This window comes from Salvelinus fontinalis, chromosome 14 (genome assembly GCF_029448725.1).
Source record: "Salvelinus fontinalis isolate EN_2023a chromosome 14, ASM2944872v1, whole genome shotgun sequence".
NCBI classification, from domain to species: domain Eukaryota; kingdom Metazoa; phylum Chordata; class Actinopteri; order Salmoniformes; family Salmonidae; genus Salvelinus; species Salvelinus fontinalis.
Genome location: NC_074678.1, coordinates 11775711 through 11797809, shown reverse-complemented (window position 1 = coordinate 11797809; position 22099 = coordinate 11775711). Strand labels below are relative to the sequence as shown.

Here is a 22099-nt window from a genome sequence, read left to right as displayed (position 1 = left end):
TTTCACCTGTTATTCACCTGTTATTCACCTGTTATTCACCTGCTATTCACCTGCTATTCACCTGCTATTCACCTGTTATTCACCTGTTATTCACCTGCTATTCACCTGTTATTCACCTGTTATTCACCTGTTATTCACCTGCTATTCACCTGCTATTCACCTGCTATTCACCCACTACTCACCAACTATTCAACCGCTATTCATTTGGGGGTGGAGATCAAATAAATGAAGGTGTGTCTACAGATACACTGTATTAATGGAGGCGTGTCTACAGGTACACTGTATTACTGGAGGTGTGGAGGAGGTGTGTCTACAGATACACTGTATTAATGGAGGTGTGTCTACAGATACACTGTATTAATGGAGGTGTGTCTACAGATACACTGTATTAATGGAGGCGTGTCTACAGATACACTGTATTAATGGAGGTGTGGAGGAGGTGTGTCTACAGATACACTGTATTAATGGAGGTGTGTCTACAGATACACTGTATTAATGGAGGTGTGTCTACAGATACACTGTATTAATGGAGGTGTGTCTACAGATACACTGTATTAATGGAGGTGTGTCTACAGATACACTGTATTAATGGAGGTGTGTCTACAGGTACACTGTATTAATGGAGGTGGGGTGGAGGCGTGTCTACAGATACACTGTATTACTGGAGGTGTGTCTACAGATACACTGTATTAATGGAGGTGTGTCTACAGATACACTGTATTAATGGAGGTGTGTCTACAGATACACTGTATTAATGGAGGTGTGTCTACAGATACACCGTATTAAATGAGACACCATTCTCCATGCACCGTTATTTACAACTTGATAAGAGCTATTGATGGCCATGTACTGTTATCGCCACCCGGCACAGCCAGAAGAGGACTGGCCCACCCCTCAGAGCCTGGTTCCTCTCTCGGTTTCTTCTTTTCCTAGCCACCGTGCTTCTACATCTGCATTGCTTGCTGTTTGGGGTTTTAGGCTGGGTTTCTGTACAGCACTTTGACATTGGTTGATGTAAAAAGGGCTTCATAAATACATTCGATTGATTGATTGATAAGAGCTATGTAAATTAGACACCATTCTCATTGCACTATAATTTACAACTTCATAAGAGTTATTGATATGAGTAATGCGTTTGGAGAAGGGGATTGTAAATATAAATGACACTTGTTTTAGATATATTTGACCTTACAATAGCTGGAGACAAATGTGAAACCAGTCATACAGTGCATTTGTAAAGTATTCAGACCCCTTGACATTTTCCACATTGTGTTACGTTACAGCTTTATTCTCAAATTAATTAAATAGTTTTTTCCCCCTCATCAATTGACACACAATACCCCATAATGACATCACAATACCCCATAATGACATCACAATACCCCATAATGACATCACAATACCCCATAATGACAAAGCAAAAACTGGTTATTAGAATTTTTTGCAAATGTAATAAAATTATATAAACTTAAATATGACATTTACATAAGTATTCAGACTCTTTACTCAGTCCTTTGGCAGTGATTACAGCCTTCAGTCTTCTTGGGTATGATGCTACAAACTTGGCACACCTGTATTTGGGGAGTTTCTTCTCTACAGATCCTCTCAAGCTCTGACAGGTTGGATGGGGAGTGTCGCTGCACAGCTATTTTCAGGTCTCTCCAGAGATGTTAGATCGGGTTGGTGCCAGGTTTCCTCCAGACGTGACACTTGGCATCCAGGCCAATGAGTTCAATCTTGGTTCCATCGGACCAGAGAATCTTGTTTCTCATGGTTTGAGAGTCCTCTAGGTGACTCCAAGCAGGCTGTCATGTGCCTTTTACTGAGGAGCGGCTTCCGTCTGGCCACTCTACCATAAAAGGCCTGATTTGTGGAGTGCTGCAGAGATGGTTGTCCTTCTGGAAGGTTCTCCCACCTCCACAGAGGAACTCTGGAGCTCTATCAGAGTGACCATTGGGTTCTTTGTCACCTCCCTTCTCCCCCGATTCTTGTAGAAAGAGTCTTCGTGGTTCTAAACTTCTTCCATTTAAGAATGATGGAGGCCACTGTGTTCTTGGGGACCTTCAATGCTGCAGAAATGTTTTGGTACCCTTCCCCCGATCTGTGCCTCTCAGAGCTCTACAGATAATTCCTTCGGCTTATGTATACTTATGTAAATAAGGTATTTCTGTTTTACATTTTGAATACATTTGCAAAAAAAATCTAAAAACCTGTTTTAACTTTATCATTATGGGGTACTGTGTGTAGATTGATGAGGATTTTGCTTTAAAAAAAATCCCTATTAGAATAAGGCTGTAACGTAACGTGGAAAAAGTCAAGGGGTCTGAATACTTTCTGAATGCACCGAAGGAAGGAGAAGAAGAAGAACATGCAGAAGAAGAAGTAGACGTGTAAAGCCATATCAATGAGGTTGTTCAAAGTGACTGCTACTATATTCCTGTCATTACTGTAGCAGTCACGCACAGCATGTGGCTCGATTCCATTACCTTTAACCTCTTGACGCTAGGGGTCTGCCAATGTTAAGTTAACCTTACCTTAACTGGGAGCTGTTGAGGTCCACAGGGAGAGTCAGGACCTGTTTCCCTGTAGATCTCACTATAGCTTCTTCTACTACTATCTTCAGCTCCTCCAGACCCTGTTCTCTCAGAGCAGAGATAGGCAAGCTGTTGGGCTCACAGGGCTCATAGCTGAGGACGACAACATAATATTAATAATAATGAATAATAAGAACTTATATATGGATAAACACCAGTCACATATACATCTGGCAGACTTTAGTTCCTCCCCTCAACAGACTTTAGTTCCTCCCCTCAACAGACTTTAGTTCCTCCCTCAACAGACTTTAGTTCCTCCCCTCAACAGACTTTAGTTCCTCCCCTCAACAGACTTTAGTTCCTCCCCTCAACAGACTTTAGTTCCTCCCCTCAACAGACTTTAGTTCCTCCCTCAACAGACTTTAGTTCCTCCCCTCAACAGACTTTAGTTCCTCCCCTCAACAGACTTTAGTGCCTCCCTCAACAGACTTTAGTTCCTCCCTCAACAGACTTTAGTTCCTCCCCTCAACAGACTTTAGTTCCTCCCCTCAACAGACTTTAGTTCCTCCCCTCAACAGACTTTAGTTCCTCCCCTCAACAGACTTTAGTTCCTCCCCTCAACAGACTTTAGTTCCTCCCCTCAACAGACTTTAGTTCCTCCCCTCAACAGACTTTAGTTCCTCCCCTCAACAGACTTTAGTTCCTCCCTCAACAGACTTTAGTTCCTCCCCTCAACAGACTTTAGTTCCTCCCCTCAACAGACTTTAGTGCCTCCCCTCAACAGACTTTAGTTCCTCCCCTCAACAGACTTTAGTCCCTCCCCTCAACAGACTTTAGTGCCTCCCCTCAACAGACTTTAGTTCCTCCCCTCAACAGACTTTAGTTCTTCCCCTCAACAGACTTTAGTTCCTCCCCTCAACAGACTTTAGTTCCTCCCCTCAACAGACTTTAGTTCCTCCCCTCAACAGACTTTAGTTCCTCCCCTCAACAGACTTTAGTTCCTCCCCTCAACAGACTTTAGTTCCTCCCCTCAACAGACTTTAGTTCCTCCCCTCAACAGACTTTAGTTCCTCCCCTCAACAGACTTTAGTTCCTCCCCTCAACAGACTTTAGTTCCTCCCCTCAACAGACTTTAGTCCCTCCCCTCAACAGACTTTAGTTCCTCCCCTCAACAGACTTTAGTTCCTCCCCTCAACAGACTTTAGTTCCCCCCCTCAACAGACTTTAGTTCCTCCCCTCAACAGACTTTAGTTCCTCCCCTCAACAGACTTTAGTTCCTCCCTCAACAGACTTTAGTTCCTCCCTCAACAGACTTTAGTTCCTCCCCTCAACAGACTTTAGTTCCTCCCCTCAACAGACTTTAGTTCCTCCCCTCAACAGACTTTAGTTCCTCCCCTCAACAGACTTTAGTTCCTCCCTCAACAGACTTTAGTTCCTCCCCTCAACAGACTTTAGTTCCTCCCCTCAACAGACTTTAGTTCCTCCCCTCAACAGACTTTAGTTCCTCCCCTCAACAGACTAATTTGCATCTCACCGAAGTGTTTGAGTGTGCTGTTCTAACTGTGTGTGTGTACGTGTGTGTGTACGTGTGTGTGTACGTGTGTGTGTGTACGTGTGTGTGTGTACGTGTGTGTGTGTGTGTGTGTACGTGTGTGTACGTGTGTGTGTGTGTGTGTGTGTACGTGTGTGTGTGTGTATGTGTGTGTGTGTGTGTGTGTACGTGTGTGTGTGTACGTGTGTGTGTGTACGTGTGTGTACGTGTGTGTGTGTATGTGTGTGTACGTGTGTGTGTGTGTGTGTGTACGTGTGTGTGTGTACGTGTGTGTGTGTACGTGTGTGTGTACGTGTGTGTGTGTGTGTACGTGTGTGTGTGTACGTGTGTGTGTGTACGTGTGTGTGTGTGTGTACGTGTGTGTGTGTGTGTGTACGTGTGTACGTGTGTACGTGTTTAACTACTTGTGGACCAAAAGTCCCCACAAGAATAGTAAACGAACAAACATTTGACCAACTGGGGACATTTTGTTGGTCCCCACAAGTTCAAATGCTATATCTAGGGGGTTTAGCGTTAAGATTAGAATTAGAATTAAGTTCAGGATTAGGAGCTAGGGTTGGGTTTAGGTTTAGGAGCTAGGGTAGTTTTAGGGTTAGGAGCTAGGGTAGTTTTAGGGTTAGGAGCTAGGGTTTCGTTTAGGGTTTAGGAGCTAGGGTAGTTTTAGGTTAAGGTTCGGATTTGGGTACGGGTTAGGATACGGTTTATGTTTAGGGAAAATAGGATTTTGAATGGGACTGAATTGTGTGTCTCCACAAGGTTAGCTGTACAAGACTGTGTGTGAATGTTAATCTCCTCACCTGTCCACCAGATCTATCTTATTGTGGACTTCTACGATGGAGCTCATCAGTCTGTCTGGGATCTGAAGGTTCCTCAGGACATTCAACACATTCTCCTTCTGGTTCACAGTCTCTGGGTGGCTGATGTCTCTCACATGGACTATCAGGTCCTGGGGACAGAACGAGGAGAAAGAACACTATCTATATAGCAGTATGTGGACACCCCTTCAAATTAGTGGATTCAGCTATTTCAGCCACACCTGTTGCTGACTGGTGTGTAAAATCGAGCACACAGCCATGCGATCTCCTTAGACAAACATTGGCAGTAGAACGGCCTAACTGAAAAGCTCAGTGGCGTTTAATGTGGCATCGTCACAGGATGTCACTTTTCCAACAAGTCAGTTCGTCAAATTTCTGCCCTGCTAGAGCTGACTCGGTCAACTGTAAGTGCTGTTATTGTGAAGTGGAAACGTCTAGGAGCAACAACGGCTCAGCCGCAAAGTGGTAGACCACACAAGCTCACGGAACAGGACTTCCGAATCGTCTGTCCTCGGTTGCAACACTCACTACCGGGTTCCAAACTGTCCCTGGAAGCAACGTCAGCACAAGAACTGTTCTGTCTGGAGCTTCATGAAATGGGTTTCCATGGCCGAGCAGCCGCACACAAGCCTAAGATCACCATGCGCTATACGAAGCGTCCGCTGGAGTGGTGTAAAGCTCGCCGCCATTGGACTCTGGAGCAGTGGAAACACGTTCTCTGGAGTAATTAATCACTTCACCACCTGGCAGTCCGGTTAATTAATCTGGGTTTGGCGGATGCCAGGAGAACACTACCTGCCCCATAGTGGAGGAGGAATAATGGTCTGGGGATGTTTTTCATGGTTCGGGTTAGGGATGTTTTTCATGGTTCGGGTTAGGCCTCTTAGTTCCAGTGAAGGGACAATGTAACGCTAATCGAACACCTTTGGGATGAATTGGAAACATTTTGAAATGAAAAACTGTTGTAACATACAGAGTGAATGACGTCCTCCAGCGTAGCGGAGAAGGAGTCTATGAGTTGGTGGGGAAGCTGGGACAGGAAGCCGATGGTATCCACATAAAGCACAGTCATGTGACTAGGCAGCGTCCCGGCGTGCACCGTGACGTCCAGCGTGGCAAACAGCTGATCTCTAGGCTGCAGCGCAGCGTCACCCGTCAACGCCTTGATCAGAGTTGTCTTACCTGGTGGAGAGGACGGAGTTTAACAGCAATGAACAGGCAGAAGAGACAATATTTTAATTAGATATTAAATAAGTGCTTCTGGAGGTGTAATAGTCAGTAAATAAGTGGGTAAATGCTGATCACCGTTCGATGAATGAAGCAATTTATATCACATTTAGCAACAACAGGTGTGTAAACAGGCTAAATTAAAAACGGCTCATAATAATGTCCGGAACGGAGCAAATGGAATGGCCTGGAAACCATGGAAACAGACTATGGGAGGAGCACAGTACTGCATAGAGCCATGACTATATGGAACTCTATTCCACATCAGGTAACTGATGCAAGCAGTAGAATCAGATTTAAATACCAGGTAAAAATACACCTTATGGAACAACGGGGACTGTGAAGCAACACAAACACAGACACAGACGCATACAGTCGTGGCCAAAAGTTTTGAGAATGACACAAATATTAATTTTCACAAAGTCTGCTGCCTTAGTTTGCATATACTCCAGAATGTTAGGAAGAGTGATCAGATGAATTGCAAATAATTGCAAAGTCCCTCTTTGCCATACAAATGAACTGAATCCCCCAAAAACATTTCCACTGCATTTCAGCCCTGCCACAAAAGGACCAGCTGACATCATGTCAGTGATTCTCTCGTTAACACAGGTGTGAGTGTTGACAAGGACAAGGCTGGAGATCACTCTGTCATGCTGATTGAGTTTGAATAACAGACTGGAAGCTTTAAAAGGAGGGTGGTGCTTGGAATCATTGTTCTTCCTCTGTCAACCATGGTTACCTGTAAGGAAACACGTGCCGTCATCATTGTTTTGCACAAAAAGGGCTTCACAGGCAAGGATATTGTTGCTAGTAAAATTGCACCTAAATCAACCATTTATCGGATCATCAAGAACTTCAAGGAGAGCGGTTCAATTATTGTGAAGAAGGCTTCTCTGATGAATCCCCTTTCCGATTGTTTGGGGAATCTGGAAAAAAGTTTGTCCGGGGAAGACAAGGTGAGCGCTACCATCAGTCCTGTGTCATGCCAACAGTAAAGCATCCTGAGCCCATTCATGTGTGGGTATGCTTCTCAGCCAAGGGAGTGGGCTCACTCACAATTTGCCTAAGAACACAGCCATGAATAAAGAATGGTACCAACACATCCTCCGAGAGCAACTTCTCCCAACCATCCAGGAACAGTTCGGTGACAAACAATGCCTTTTCCAGCATGATGGAGCACCTTGCTATAAGGCAAAAGTGATAACTAAGTGGCTCGGGGAACAAAACATCGACATTTTGGGTCCATGGCCAGGAAACTCCCCAGACCTTAATCCTATTGAGAACTTGTGGTCAATCCTCAAGAGGCGGGTGGACAAACAAAAACCCACAAATTCAGACAAACTCCAAGCATTGATTATGCAAGAATGGGCTGCCATCAGTCAGGATGTGGCCCAGAAGTTAATTGACAGCATGCCAGGGCGGACTGCAGAGGTCTTGAAAAAGAAGGGTCAACGCTGAAAATATTGTCTCTTTGCATCAACTTCATGTAATTGTCAATAAAAGCCTTTGACACTTATAAAATGCTTGTAATTATACTTCAGTATTCCATAGTAACATCTGACAAAAATATCTAAAGACACTGAAGCAGCAAACTTTGTGGAAATTAATATTTGTCATTCTCAAAACTTTTGGCCACGACTGTAGATATGTGGTAGTAGAGTAGTGGTCTGAGGTAACACACTTAATGTATTGTGAAATCTGTTGTGAAATGTATTGTAATGTTAAACATTTTTTTTATGTATAATTTAATGTTGCTGGCCGCCAGGAAGAGTAGCTGCTGCCTTGGCAGGAACTAATGGGGATCCATAATAAACCCCAGGAAGAGTAGCTGCTGCCTTGGCAGGAACTAATGGGGATCCCTAATAAACCCCAGGAAGAGTAGCTGCTGCCTTGGCAGGAACTAATGGGGATCCATAATAAACCCCAGGAAGAGTAGCTGCTGCCTTGGCAGGAACTAATGGGGATCCATAATAAACCCCAGGAAGAGTAGCTGCTGCCTTGGCAGGAACTAATGGGGATCCCTAATAAACCCCAGGAAGAGTAGCTGCTGCCTTGGCAGGAACTAATGGGGATCCATAATAAACCCCAGGAAGAGTAGCTGCTGCCTTGGCAGGAACTAATGGGGATCCCTAATAAACCCCAGGAAGAGTAGCTGCTGCCTTGGCAGGAACTAATGGGGATCCATAATAAACCCCAGGAAGAGTAGCTGCTGCCTTGGCAGGAACTAATGGGGATCCATAATAAACCCCAGGAAGAGTAGCTGCTGCCTTGGCAGGAACTAATGGGGATCCCTAATAAACCCCAGGAAGAGTAGCTGCTGCCTTGGCAGGAACTAATGGGGATCCATAATAAACCCCAGGAAGAGTAGCTGCTGCCTTGGCAGGAACTAATGGGGATCCATAATAAACCCCAGGAAGAGTAGCTGCTGCCTTGGCAGGAACTACTGGGGATCCATAATAAACCCCAGGAAGAGTAGCCGCTGCCTCGGCAGGAACTAATGGGGATCCATAATAAACCCCAGGAAGAGTAGCTGCTGCCTTGGCAGGAACTAATGGGGAACCATAATAAACCCCAGGAAGAGTAGCTGCTGCCTTGGCAGGAACTAATGGGGATCCATAATAAACCCCAGGAAGAGTAGCTGCTGCCTTGGCAGGAACTAATGGGGATCCATAATAAACCCCAGGAAGAGTAGCCGCTGCCTTGGCAGGAACTAATGGGGATCCATAATAAACCCCAGGAAGAGTAGCTGCTGCCTTGGCAGGAACTAATGGGGATCCATAATAAACCCCAGGAAGAGTAGCTGCTGCCTTGGCAGGAACTAATGGGGATCCATAATAAACCCCAGGAAGAGTAGCTGCTGCCTTGGCAGGAACTAATGGGGATCCATAATAAACCCCAGGAAGAGTAGCTGCTGCCTTGGCAGGAACTAATGGGGATCCATAATAAATGTTTGATACCATTCCATTGATTCCGCTCCAGCCATTACCACAAGCCTGTTCTCTCTAATGAAGGTGCCCCCAACCTCCTGTGCCCATCACCTCGTCTCTCACCACAGTTGGTATAGCCCATCACCCTGTCTCTCACCACAGTTGGTATAGCCCATCACCCCGTCTCTCACCACAGTTGGTATAGCCCATCACCTCGTCTCTCACCACAGTTGGTATAGCCCATCACCCCGTCTCTCACCACAGTTGGTATAGCCCATCACCCCGTCTCTCACCACAGTTGGTATAGCCCATCACCCCGTCTCTCAACACAGTTGGTATAGCCCATCACCCCGTCTCTCACCACAGTTGGTATAGCCCATCACCCCGTCTCTCACCACAGTTGGTATAGCCCATCACCCCGTCTCTCACCACAGTTGGTATAGCCCATCACCCCGTCTCTCAACACAGTTGGTATAGCCCATCACCCCGTCTCTCACCACAGTTGGTATAGCCCATCACCCTGTCTCTCACCACAGTTGGTATAGCCCATCACCCCGTCTCTCACCACAGTTGGTATAGCCCATAAACCCCTGTCTCTCACCACAGTTGATATAGCCCATAAACCCCTGTCTCTCACCACAGTTGGCATAGCCCATAAACCCCTGTCTCTCACCACAGTTGGTATAGCCCATCACCCCGTCTCTCACCACAGTTGGTATAGCCCATAACAGAGATGATGGGGAAGTCTCTGTGTTTGCGTTGGGAGCGGAGCAGGTGTCTCTTCCTCCTCAGATGTTCCAGAGCAGAGCAGATCTTCAGCTGTCTCTCCTGCAACACTCTCTGCTGTACCTCCATCAGCGTCTCACCTAGAGACAGGGAGGGAGGGGTTAGTTACCTAGAGACAGGGAGGGAGGGGTTAGTCACCTAGACAACAAGGAGGGAGGGGTTAGTCACCTAGAGACAGGGAGGGAGGGGTTGGTCACCTAGACAACAGGGAGGGAGGGGTTAGTCACCTAGAGACAGGGGTTGGTCACCTAGACAACAGGGAGGGAGGGGTTAGTCACCTAGAGACAGGGAGGGAGGGGTTGGTCACCTAGACAACAGGGAGGGAGGGGTTGGTCACCTAGACAACAGGGAGGGAGGGGTTAGTCACCTAGACAACAGGAAGGGAGGGGTTAGTCACCTAGAGACAGGGAGGGAGGGGTTGGTCACCTAGACAACAGGGAGGGAGGGGTTAGTCACCTAGACAACAGGGAGGGAGGGGTTAGTCACCTAGAGACAGGGAGAGAGGGGTTGTTCACCTAGAGACAGGGAGGGAGGGGTTGGTCACCTAGACAACAGGGAGGGAGGGGTTGGTCACCTAGACAACAGGGAGGGTGGGGTTGGTCACCTAGACAACAGGGAAGGAGGGGTTAGTCACCTAGACAACAGGGAGGGAGGGGTTAGTCACCTAGACAACAAGGAGGGAGGGGTTGGTCACCTAGACAACAGGGAGGGAGGGGTTGGTCACCTAGACAACAGGGAGGGAGGGGTTGGTCACCTAGACAACAGGGAGGGAGGGGTTGGTCACCTAGACAACAGGGAGGGAGGGGTTGGTCACCTAGACAACAGGGAGGGAGGGGTTGGTCACCTAGACAACAGGGAGGGGTTGGTCACCTAGACAACAGGGAAGGAGGGGTTAGTCACCTAGACAACAAGGAGGGAGGGGTTAGTCACCTTGACAACAAGGAGGGATGGGTTAGTCACCTAGACAACGGGGAAGGAGGGGTTAGTCACCTAGACAACAAGGAGGGAGGGGTTAGTCACCTTGACAACAAGGAGAGAGGGGTTAGTCACCTAGACAACAAGGAGGGAGGGGTTAGTCACCTAGACAACAAGGAGGGAGGGGTTAGTCACCTAGACAACAGGGAAGGAGGGATTAGTCACCTTGACAACAAGGAGGGAGGGGTTAGTCACCTTGACAACAAGGAGGGAGGGGTTAGTCACCTAGACAACAGTGAAGGAGGGATTAGTCACCTTGACAACAAGGAGGGAGGGGTTAGTCACCTTGACAACAAGGAGGGAGGGGTTAGTCACCTAGACAACAGGGAAGGAGGGATTAGTCACCTTGACAACAAGGAGGGAGGGGTTAGTCACCTTGACAACAAGGAGGGAGGGGTTAGTCACCTTGACAACAAGGAGGGAGGGGTTAGTCACCTAGACAAATGACATTTAACAGGTGCACCAGACCCACTTCCAGTACAGTAAGTGAGGTGAGGAAGCAGAGACATCCAACGGTTCATTACTGTAGGCTTACCTGAACTCACATTACTGTAGGCTTACCTGAACTCACATTACTGTAGGCTTACCTGAACTCACATTACTGTAGGCTTACCTGAACCCACATTACTGTAGGCTTACCTGAACCCATATTACTGTAGGCTTACCTGAACCCATATTACTGTAGGCTTACCTGAACTCACATTACTGTAGGCTTACCTGAACTCACATTACTGTAGGCTTACCTGAACTCACATTACTGTAGGCTTACCTGAACTCACATTACTGTAGGCTTACCTGAACTCACATTACTGTAGGCTTACCTGAACCCATATTACTGTAGGCTTACCTGAACTCATATTACTGTAGGCTTACCTGAACTCATATTACTGTAGGCTTACCTGAACTCACATTACTGTAGGCTTACCTGAACCCATATTACTGTAGGCTTACCTGAACTCATATTACTGTAGGCTTACCTGAACTCATATTACTGTAGGCTTACCTGAACTCATATTACTGTAGGCTTACCTGAACTCATATTACTGTAGGCTTACCTGAACTCATATTACTGTAGGCTTACCTGAACTCATATTACTGTAGGCTTACCTGAACCCATATTACTGTAGGCTTACCTGAACTCATATTACTGTAGGCTTACCTGAACTCATATTACTGTAGGCTTACCTGAACCCATATTACTGTAGGCTTACCTGAACCCATATTACTGTAGGCTTACCTGAACCCATATTACTGTAGGCTTACCTGAACTCATATTACTGTAGGCTTACCTGAACTCATATTACTGTAGGCTTACCTGAACTCATATTACTGTAGGCTTACCTGAACCCATATTACTGTAGGCTTACCTGAACCCATATTACTGTAGGCTTACCTGAACCCATATTACTGTAGGCTTACCTGAACTCATATTACTGTAGGCTTACCTGAACTCATATTACTGTAGGCTTACCTGAACTCACATTACTGTAGGCTTACCTGAACTCACATTACTGTAGGCTTACCTGAACCCATATTACTGTAGGCTTACCTGAACTCATATTACTGTAGGCTTACCTGAACTCATATTACTGTAGGCTTACCTGAACTCACATTACTGTAGGCTTACCTGAACTCACATTACTGTAGGCTTACCTGAACCCATATTACTGTAGGCTTACCTGAACTCATATTACTGTAGGCTTACCTGAACTCATATTACTGTAGGCTTACCTGAACTCATATTACTGTAGGCTTACCTGAACTCATATTACTGTAGGCTTACCTGAACTCATATTACTGTAGGCTTACCTGAACCCATATTACTGTAGGCTTACCTGAACTCATATTACTGTAGGCTTACCTGAACCCATATTACTGTAGGCTTACCTGAACCCATATTACTGTAGGCTTACCTGAACCCATATTACTGTAGGCTTACCTGAACTCATATTACTGTAGGCTTACCTGAACTCATATTACTGTAGGCTTACCTGAACTCATATTACTGTAGGCTTACCTGAACTCATATTACTGTAGGCTTACCTGAACTCATATTACTGTAGGCTTACCTGAACTCATATTACTGTAGGCTTACCTGAACTCATATTACTGTAGGCTTACCTGAACTCATATTACTGTAGGCTTACCTGAACTCATATTACTGTAGGCTTACCTGAACTCATATTACTGTAGGCTTACCTGAACTCATATTACTGTAGGCTTACCTGAACTCATATTACTGTAGGCTTACCTGAACTCATATTACTGTAGGCTTACCTGAACCCATATTACTGTGGTCTTACCTGAACTCATATTACTGTAGGCTTACCTGAACTCATATTACTGTAGGCTTACCTGAACTCATATTACTGTAGGCTTCCCTGAACTCATATTACTGTAGGCTTACCTGAACTCATATTACTGTAGGCTTACCTGAACTCATATTACTGTAGGCTTACCTGAACTCATATTACTGTAGGCTTACCTGAACTCATACCTGAACTCATATTACTGTAGGCTTACCTGAACTCATATTACTGTAGGCTTACCTGAACTCATATTACTGTAGGCTTACCTGAACTCATATTACTGTAGGCTTACCTGAACTCATACCTGAACTCATATTACTGTAGGCTTACCTGAACTCATATTACTGTAGGCTTACCTGAACTCATATTACTGTAGGCTTACCTGAACTCATATTACTGTAGGCTTACCTGAACTCATATTACTGTAGGCTTACCTGAACTCATACCTGAACTCATATTACTGTAGGCTTACCTGAACTCATATTACTGTAGGCTTACCTGAACTCATATTACTGTAGGCTTACCTGAACTCATATTACTGTAGGCTTACCTGAACTCATATTACTGTAGGCTTACCTGAACTCATATTACTGTAGGCTTACCTGAACCCATACCTGAACCCATATTACTGTAGGCTTACCTGAACCCATATTACTGTAGGCTTACCTGAACTCATATCAATCAATCAATCAATTTTATTTTATATAGCCCTTCGTACATCAGCTAATATCTCGAAGTGCTGTACAGAAACCCAGCCTAAAACCCCAAACAGCTAGTAATGCAGGTGTAGAAGCACGGTGGCTAGGAAAAACTCCCTAGAAAGGCCAAAACCTAGGAAGAAACCTAGAGAGGAACCAGGCTATGAGGGGTGGCCAGTCCTCTTCTGGCTGTGCCGGGTGGAGATTATAACAGAACTATGCCAAGATGTTCAAAAAATATTACTGTAGGCTTACCTGAACCCTTACCTGAACTCATATTACTGTAGACTTACCTGAACTCATATTAATGTAGGCTTACCTGAACTCATATTACTGTAGGCTTACCTGAACCCTTACCTGAACTCATATTACTGTAGACTTACCTGAACCCATATTACTGTAGGCTTACCTGAACTCATATTACTGTAGGCTTACCTGAACTCATATTACTGTAGGCTTACCTGAACTCATATTACTGTAGGCTTACCTGAACTCATATTACTGTAGGCTTACCTGAACCCATATTACTGTAGGCTTACCTGAACTCATATTACTGTAGGCTTACCTGAACCCATATTACTGTAGGCTTACCTGAACCCATATTACTGTAGGCTTACCTGAACTCATATTACTGTAGGCTTACCTGAACTCATATTACTGTAGGCTTACCTGAACCCATATTACTGTAGGCTTACCTGAACCCATATTACTGTAGGCTTACCTGAACCCATATTACTGTAGGCTTACCTGAACCCATATTACTGTAGGCTTACCTGAACTCATATTACTGTAGGCTTACCTGAACTCATATTACTGTAGGCTTACCTGAACTCATATTACTGTAGGCTTACCTGAACTCATATTACTGTAGGCTTACCTGAACTCATATTACTGTAGGCTTACCTGAACTCATATTACTGTAGGCTTACCTGAACTCATATTACTGTAGGCTTACCTGAACTCATATTACTGTAGGCTTACCTGAACTCATATTACTGTAGGCTTACCTGAACTCATATTACTGTAGGCTTACCTGAACTCATATTACTGTAGGCTTACCTGAACTCATATTACTGTAGGCTTACCTGAACTCATATTAATGTAGGCTTACCTGAACTCATATTAATGTAGGCTTACCTGAACTCATATTACTGTAGGCTTACCTGAACTCATATTACTGTAGGCTTACCTGAACTCATATTACTGTAGGCTTACCTGAACCCATATTACTGTAGGCTTACCTGAACTCATATTACTGTAGGCTTACCTGAACTCATATTACTGTAGGCTTACCTGAACTCATATTACTGTAGGCTTACCTGAACTCATATTACTGTAGGCTTACCTGAACTCATATTACTGTAGGCTTACCTGAACTCATATTACTGTAGGCTTACCTGAACTCATACCTGAACTCATATTACTGTAGGCTTACCTGAACTCATATTACTGTAGGCTTACCTGAACTCATATTACTGTAGGCTTACCTGAACTCATATTACTGTAGGCGTACCTGAACTCATATTACTGTAGGCTTACCTGAACTCATATTACTGTAGGCTTACCTGAACCCATATTACTGTAGGCTTACCTGAACCCATACCTGAACCCATATTACTGTAGGCTTACCTGAACCCATATTACTGTAGGCTTACCTGAACCCATATTACTGTAGGCTTACCTGAACTCATATTACTGTAGGCTTACCTGAACTCATATTACTGTAGGCTTACCTGAACTCATATTACTGTAGGCTTACCTGAACTCATATTACTGTAGGCTTACCTGAACCCATATTACTGTAGGCTTACCTGAACCCATATTACTGTAGGCTTACCTGAACTCATATTACTGTAGGCTTACCTGAACTCATATTACTGTAGGCTTACCTGAACTCATATTACTGTAGGCTTACCTGAACTCATATTACTGTAGGCTTACCTGAACTCATATTACTGTAGGCTTACCTGAACTCATATTACTGTAGGCTTACCTGAACTCATATTACTGTAGGCTTACCTGAACTCATACCTGAACTCATATTACTGTAGGCTTACCTGAACTCATATTACTGTAGGCTTACCTGAACTCATATTACTGTAGGCTTACCTGAACTCATATTACTGTAGGCTTACCTGAACTCATACCTGAACTCATATTACTGTAGGCTTACCTGAACTCATATTACTGTAGGCTTACCTGAACTCATATTACTGTAGGCTTAGCTGAACTCATATTACTGTAGGCTTACCTGAACTCATACCTGAACCCATATTACTGTAGGCTTACCTGAACCCATATTACTGTAGGCTTACCTGAACTCATATTACTGTAGGCTTACCTGAACTCATATCAATCAATCAATCAATTTTATTTTATATAGCCCTTCGTACATCAGCTAATATCTCGAAGTGCTGTACAGAAACCCAGCCTAAAACCCCAAACAGCTAGTAATGCAGGTGTAGAAGCACGGTGGCTAGGAAAAACTCCCTAGAAAGGCCAAAACCTAGGAAGAAACCTAGAGAGGAACCAGGCTATGAGGGGTGGCCAGTCCTCTTCTGGCTGTGCCGGGTGGAGATTATAACAGAACTATGCCAAGATGTTCAAAAAATATTACTGTAGGCTTACCTGAACCCTTACCTGAACTCATATTACTGTAGGCTTACCTGAACTCATATTACTGTAGGCTTACCTGAACCCATAATGTACCTGGAGCCTCCCCCCTGCTGGTCCAAGTTGGCCACTTCATTTCTCAACCGGGATCTGTCAGAAGAACACATTGTGTACATGTTGGAAAACATCATGTTCAATGGTATTTCAGTGTTCAGAACAGATTCAATGGAGGTGCATTAAAATTACACTAGTTGGTGCTGTGGATCACATACTGGAAAAATACACTTTACCACAGATTATCCATTATATTGACCAGATACTCTAACGGCCGCTTTAACAATGAAAATAAATGTCTTGGGAGGAGGCAAGATCAGGCAAAACCATGCTACGCGTGTGAACAGGCACAACGGTTTTCACTAGTTACCACAGCTACAAAGTCCAAATTCACATTCATTAACATTTGCTTTTTGGTCTTAATTTAAGGTTAGGGTTGAGGTTAGGTAAGGGGAAAATAAGCTGTTACCCACAAGGAGTACAGAGTGGGCACATAGACAATTAGCCCACTCATTTTATGACGCTCTAGTTAAAACCAAGATACCATTTTTACCAATAGGTGAGGTGGTCCCAGGAAGCTGAATAAAGGGCAGTCCCCTGTAACTGGGATGCTCCTCATTGACACATTCATAGTATCCTTCACATAGATGGGATGCTCCTTATTGACACATTCATAGTATCCTTTAAATAGATGGGATGCTCCTTATTGACACATTCATAGCATCCTTTACATAGATGGGATGCTCCTTATTGACACATTCATAGTATCCTTTAAATAGATGGGATGCTCCTTATTGACACATTCATAGCATCCTTTACATAGATGGGATGCTCCTTATTGACACATTTATAGCATCCTTTACATAGATGGGATGCTCCTTATTGACACATTCATAGCATCCTTTACATAGATGGGATGCTCCTTATTGACACATTCATAGTATCCTTCACATAGATGGGATGCTCCTTATTGACACATTCATAGCATCCTTTACATAGATGGGATGCTCCTTATTGACACATTCATAGAATCCTTTACATAGATGGGATGCTCCTTATTGACACATTCATAGTATCCTTCACATAGATGGGATGCTCCTTATTGACACATTCATAGTATCCTTTACATAGATGGGATGCTTCTTATTGACACATTCATAGTATCCTTTCCATAGATGGGATGCTTCTTATTGACACATTCATAGTATCCTTTACATAGATGGGATGCTTCTTATTGACACATTCATCATATCCTTTACATAGATGGGATGCTTCTTATTGACACATTCATAGTATCCTTCACATAGATGGGATGCTCCTTATTGACACATTCATAGTATCCTTTACATAGATGGGATGCTCCTTATTGACACATTCATAGTAACCTTTACATAGATGGGATGCTCCTGAGATAAAGGGTTGAGAAAGGAGTGAATATAGTCTGCCACATTAGATGATTCACTCCCACAATCTGAAACAATGGGACAGGGGGTATCTGGGAGGGAACCGTCCATAAACCTGGTCCTTATGTATTTTAACCAATGGGACGGCCGGGGGGTATCTGGGAGGGAACCGTCCATGAACCTGGTCCTTATGTATTTTAACCAATGGGACGGCCGGGGGGTATCTGGGAGGGAACCGTCCATGAACCTGGTCCTTATGTATTTTAACCAATGGGACGGGGGGTATCTGGGAGGGAACCGTCCATGAACCTGGTCCTTATGTATTTTAACCAATGGGACGGCCAGGGGATATCTGGGAGGGAACCGTCCATGAACCTGGTCCTTGTGTATTTTAACCAATGGGACGGGGGGTATCTGGGAGGGAACCGTCCATAAACCTGGTCCTGATGTATTTTAACCAATGGGACGGGGGGTATCTGGGAGGGAACCGTCCATAAACCTGGTCCTTATGTATTTTGAACAGTCGGTAAAACTTTCAAGCTCTAGGCCTGTCAGGACCATGCGTTTGTTTCAATGAAATATATTTATCTTTCTGTAGATCTTTTATAATTTCTCTAATCTTCCTCTGAGTTTCAAGCAGTAAGGAATACGGTAGTAATATATAGTGCTGAACATAGTTAAATTGTCTGTTTGCCTCTATTAAATATTGTGTTTTATCCAAAATAACTATTTTTGAACCCTTATCCGCTGATTTTATTACTATGTCCTGCTTTTTCCTTAAATTCTTTAACGCTATCCGTTCTTCTGCAGTCAGATTGTCCTTATCCACTGTTCTATCTGAGATACCAGAACAGGCTTCTATGTCCTGCTCAATGAGCCTTTGTATCGGCAGTGAAATAGAGTCCAAATCGGGTTCCCATTTTGATCTTTCTATTAAACGGTATCGGTGTTGAATCTCAATCAATCATCAATCAATCAATTTTATTTTATATAGCCCTTCGTACATCAGATAATATCTCGAAGTGCTGTACAGAAACCCAGCCTAAAACCCCAAACAGCTAGAATGCAGGTGTAGAAGCACGTAGTATAATCTGTAGTATAATCATAATGATCCGACATTTTCATACGTCTGTGATATGAATGCAGGTCCCTTCTCAGAGCCTCCGTGTCCGTCGCTGAAGGTGTAGGATTAAAAGTGAGTCCCCTCTCAATCAAACCCCTCTCTGACTCTCCTAATGTAAATGTCAGAGACTAAACCCCTCTCTGACTCTCCTAATGTAAATGTCAGAGACTAAACCCCTCTCTGACTCTCCTAATGTAAATGTCAGAGACTAAACCCCTCTCTGACTCTCCTAATGTAAATGTCAGAGACCAAACCCCTCTCTGACTCTCCTAATGTAAATGTCAGAGACCAAACCCCTCTCTGACTCTCCTAATGTAAATGTCAGAGACTAAACCCCTCTCTGACTCTCCTAATGTAAATGTCAGAGACTAAACCCCTCTCTGACTCTCCTAATGTAAATGTCAGAGAATAAACCCCTCTCTGACTCTCCTAATGTAAATGTCAGAGACTAAACCCCTCTCTGACTCTCCTAATGTAAATGTCAGAGACTAAACCCCTCTCCGACTCTCCTAATGTAAATGTCAGAGACTAAACCCCTCTCTGACTCTCCTAATGTAAATGTCAGAGACCAAACCCCTCTCTGACTCTCCTAATGTAAATGTCAGAGACCAAACCCCTCTCTGACTCTCCTAATGTAAATGTCAGAGACTAAACCCCTCTCTGACTCTCCTAATGTAAATGTCAGAGACCAAACCCCTCTCTGACTCTCCTAATGTAAATGTCAGAGACTAAACCCCTCTCTGACTCTCCTAATGTAAATGTCAGAGACTAAACCCCTCTCTGACTCTCCTAATGTAAATGTCAGAGACCAAACCCCTCTCCGACTCTCCTAATGTAAATGTCAGAGACTAAACCCCTCTCTGACTCTCCTAATGTAAATGTCAGAGACCAAACCCCTCTCCGACTCTCCTAATGTAAATGTCAGAGACCAAACCCCTCTCCAACTCTCCTAATGTAAATGTCAGAGACTAAACCCCTCTCTGACTCTCCTAATGTAAATGTCAGAGACCAAACCCCTCTCTGACTCTCCTAATGTAAATGTCAGAGACTAAACCCCTCTCTGACTCTCCTAATGTAAATGTCAGAGACTAAACCCCTCTCTGACTCTCCTAATGTAAATGTCAGAGACTAAACCCCTCTCTGACTCTCCTAATGTAAATGTCAGAGACTAAACCCCTCTCTGACTCTCCTAATGTAAATGTCAGAGACCAAACCCCTCTCTGACTCTCCTAATGTAAATGTCAGAGACTAAACCCCTCTCTGACTCTCCTAATGTAAATGTCAGAGACTAAACCCCTCTCCGACTCTCCTAATGTAAATGTCAGAGACTAAACCCCTCTCTGACTCTCCTAATGTAAATGACTCTGATCATCTGATCTGCAGTCCAATGGACCAGATCACGAGATTCCGCCCTTAAATTACGCTCATGCACCCCAGTCAGCGCCATACAGTATCGTTTGATAATTTCATTTGTCTGCCTGATAAGTGCCTGCTGTCTCTCTGCCAGTTGATCTGACAATTGTATAAGTGACTAGAAGACCTCTGTATGGGGGGGAAATCTTCTGAGCCAGACCCAGACGGGGGTTACTGAAGTGAGCCATGTTTCCCTGACTGGTTTAGATTAGTATCAAGATTAGAGCTGTTGCTGTGGTGAGCTTTGTTCTCGTGTGGTTGAGGTTAGGGTTAGGCATAAGGTTAGCATGTGTGGTTGAGGTTAAGCATAAGGTTAGCAGTGTGGTTAGGTTTAAAATCACATTTTAAGAAGATAAATTGTAGAAATGGGTGGGGTTTATGTCTTTGTGTCTGTTGTAACTATCGACGACCACTCCGATATAAAGTGTTTTTTATCAAAGTTGCAAGGATGTAGGGCTGACTCCAATTAATCGACTGGTCGATTGTTTGGTCGTTAGGCTGTTGGTCGACTGAGATTGTTTTAGTCGAGTAGTAACAAATATATAGTGTATTCAGACCCTTTGACTTTTTCCACATTTTGTTACGTTACAGCCTTCTTCTAGAATGGATTCTTTATTTTTCCCTCCTCATCAATCTACACACAATACCCCATAATGACATCACAATACCCCATAATGACATCACAATACCCCATAATGACAAGCAAAAAAACGTTTTTTTAGAATCTTTTGCAAATGTATAAAAAAATGTAAACTGAAATATCACATTTACATAAGTATTCAGACCCTTTACTCAGTACTTTGTTGAAGCACCTTTGGCAGTGATTACAGCCTGGAGTCTTCTTGGGTATGACGTTACCAGCTTGGCACACCTGTATTTGGGGATTTTCTCCCATTTTTCTCTGCAGATCCTCTCAAGCTCTGTCAGGTTGGTTGGGGAGCGTTGCTGCACAGCTATTTTCTGTTCTCTCCAGAGATGTTAGATCGGGTTCAAGTCCGGGATCTGGCTGGGCCACATAAGGACATTCAGAGACTTAATCGCGAAGCCACTCCTGTGTTTTCGTGCCTGTGTGCTTAGGGTCGTTGTCCTATTGGAAGGTGAACCTTCGCCCCAGTCTGAGGTCCTGAGCGCTCTGGAGCAGGTTTTCATCAAGGATCTCGCTGTACTTTGCTTCGCTCATCTTTCCCTCGATCCTGACTAGTCTCCCAGTCCCTGCGCTGAAAAACCTCCCCACAGCATGATGCTGCCACCACCATGCTTCACCGTAGGGATGGTGCCAGGTTTCCTCCAGACGTGACACTTGGCATTCAGGCTAAATAGTTCAATCCTGGTTTCATCAGACCAGAGAATCTTGTTTCTCATGGTCTGAGAGTCTTTAGGTGCCTTTTGTCAAACTCCAAGCGGGCTGTCATGTGCCTTTTACTGAGTAGTGGCTTCCCTCTGGCCACTCTACCATAAAGGCCTGATTGATGAAGCTCTGCAGGGATGGTTGTCCTTCTGGAAGGTTCCTCCATCTCCACAGAGGAACTCTGGAGCTCTGTCAGTGACCATTGGGTTGTTGGTCACCTCCCTGACCAAGGCCCTTCTCCCCCGATTGCTCAGTTTGGCCAGGCAGCCAGCTCTAGGAAGAGCCTTGGTGGTTCCAAACTCCAATCAAGTTGTAGAAACAT

The 22099-nt window shown here is 44.3% G+C and overlaps 1 protein-coding gene across 1 annotated transcript in view; it reads right to left on the bottom strand.

The window, feature by feature from the left end:
• gtpbp6 (GTP binding protein 6 (putative)) overlaps nt 1-22099 on the bottom strand; it is a 34524-nt gene that overhangs the window by 1810 nt on the left and 10615 nt on the right. The window contains exons 5-9 of the mRNA XM_055943945.1: nt 16516-16586; nt 9763-9921; nt 5875-6083; nt 4884-5032; nt 2535-2687 (exon numbers count right to left, since the gene is read on the bottom strand). Coding sequence (XP_055799920.1) covers nt 2535-2687; nt 4884-5032; nt 5875-6083; nt 9763-9921; nt 16516-16586 — 741 coding nt within the window. The remainder of the gene's footprint in view (nt 1-2534; nt 2688-4883; nt 5033-5874; nt 6084-9762; nt 9922-16515; nt 16587-22099) is intronic.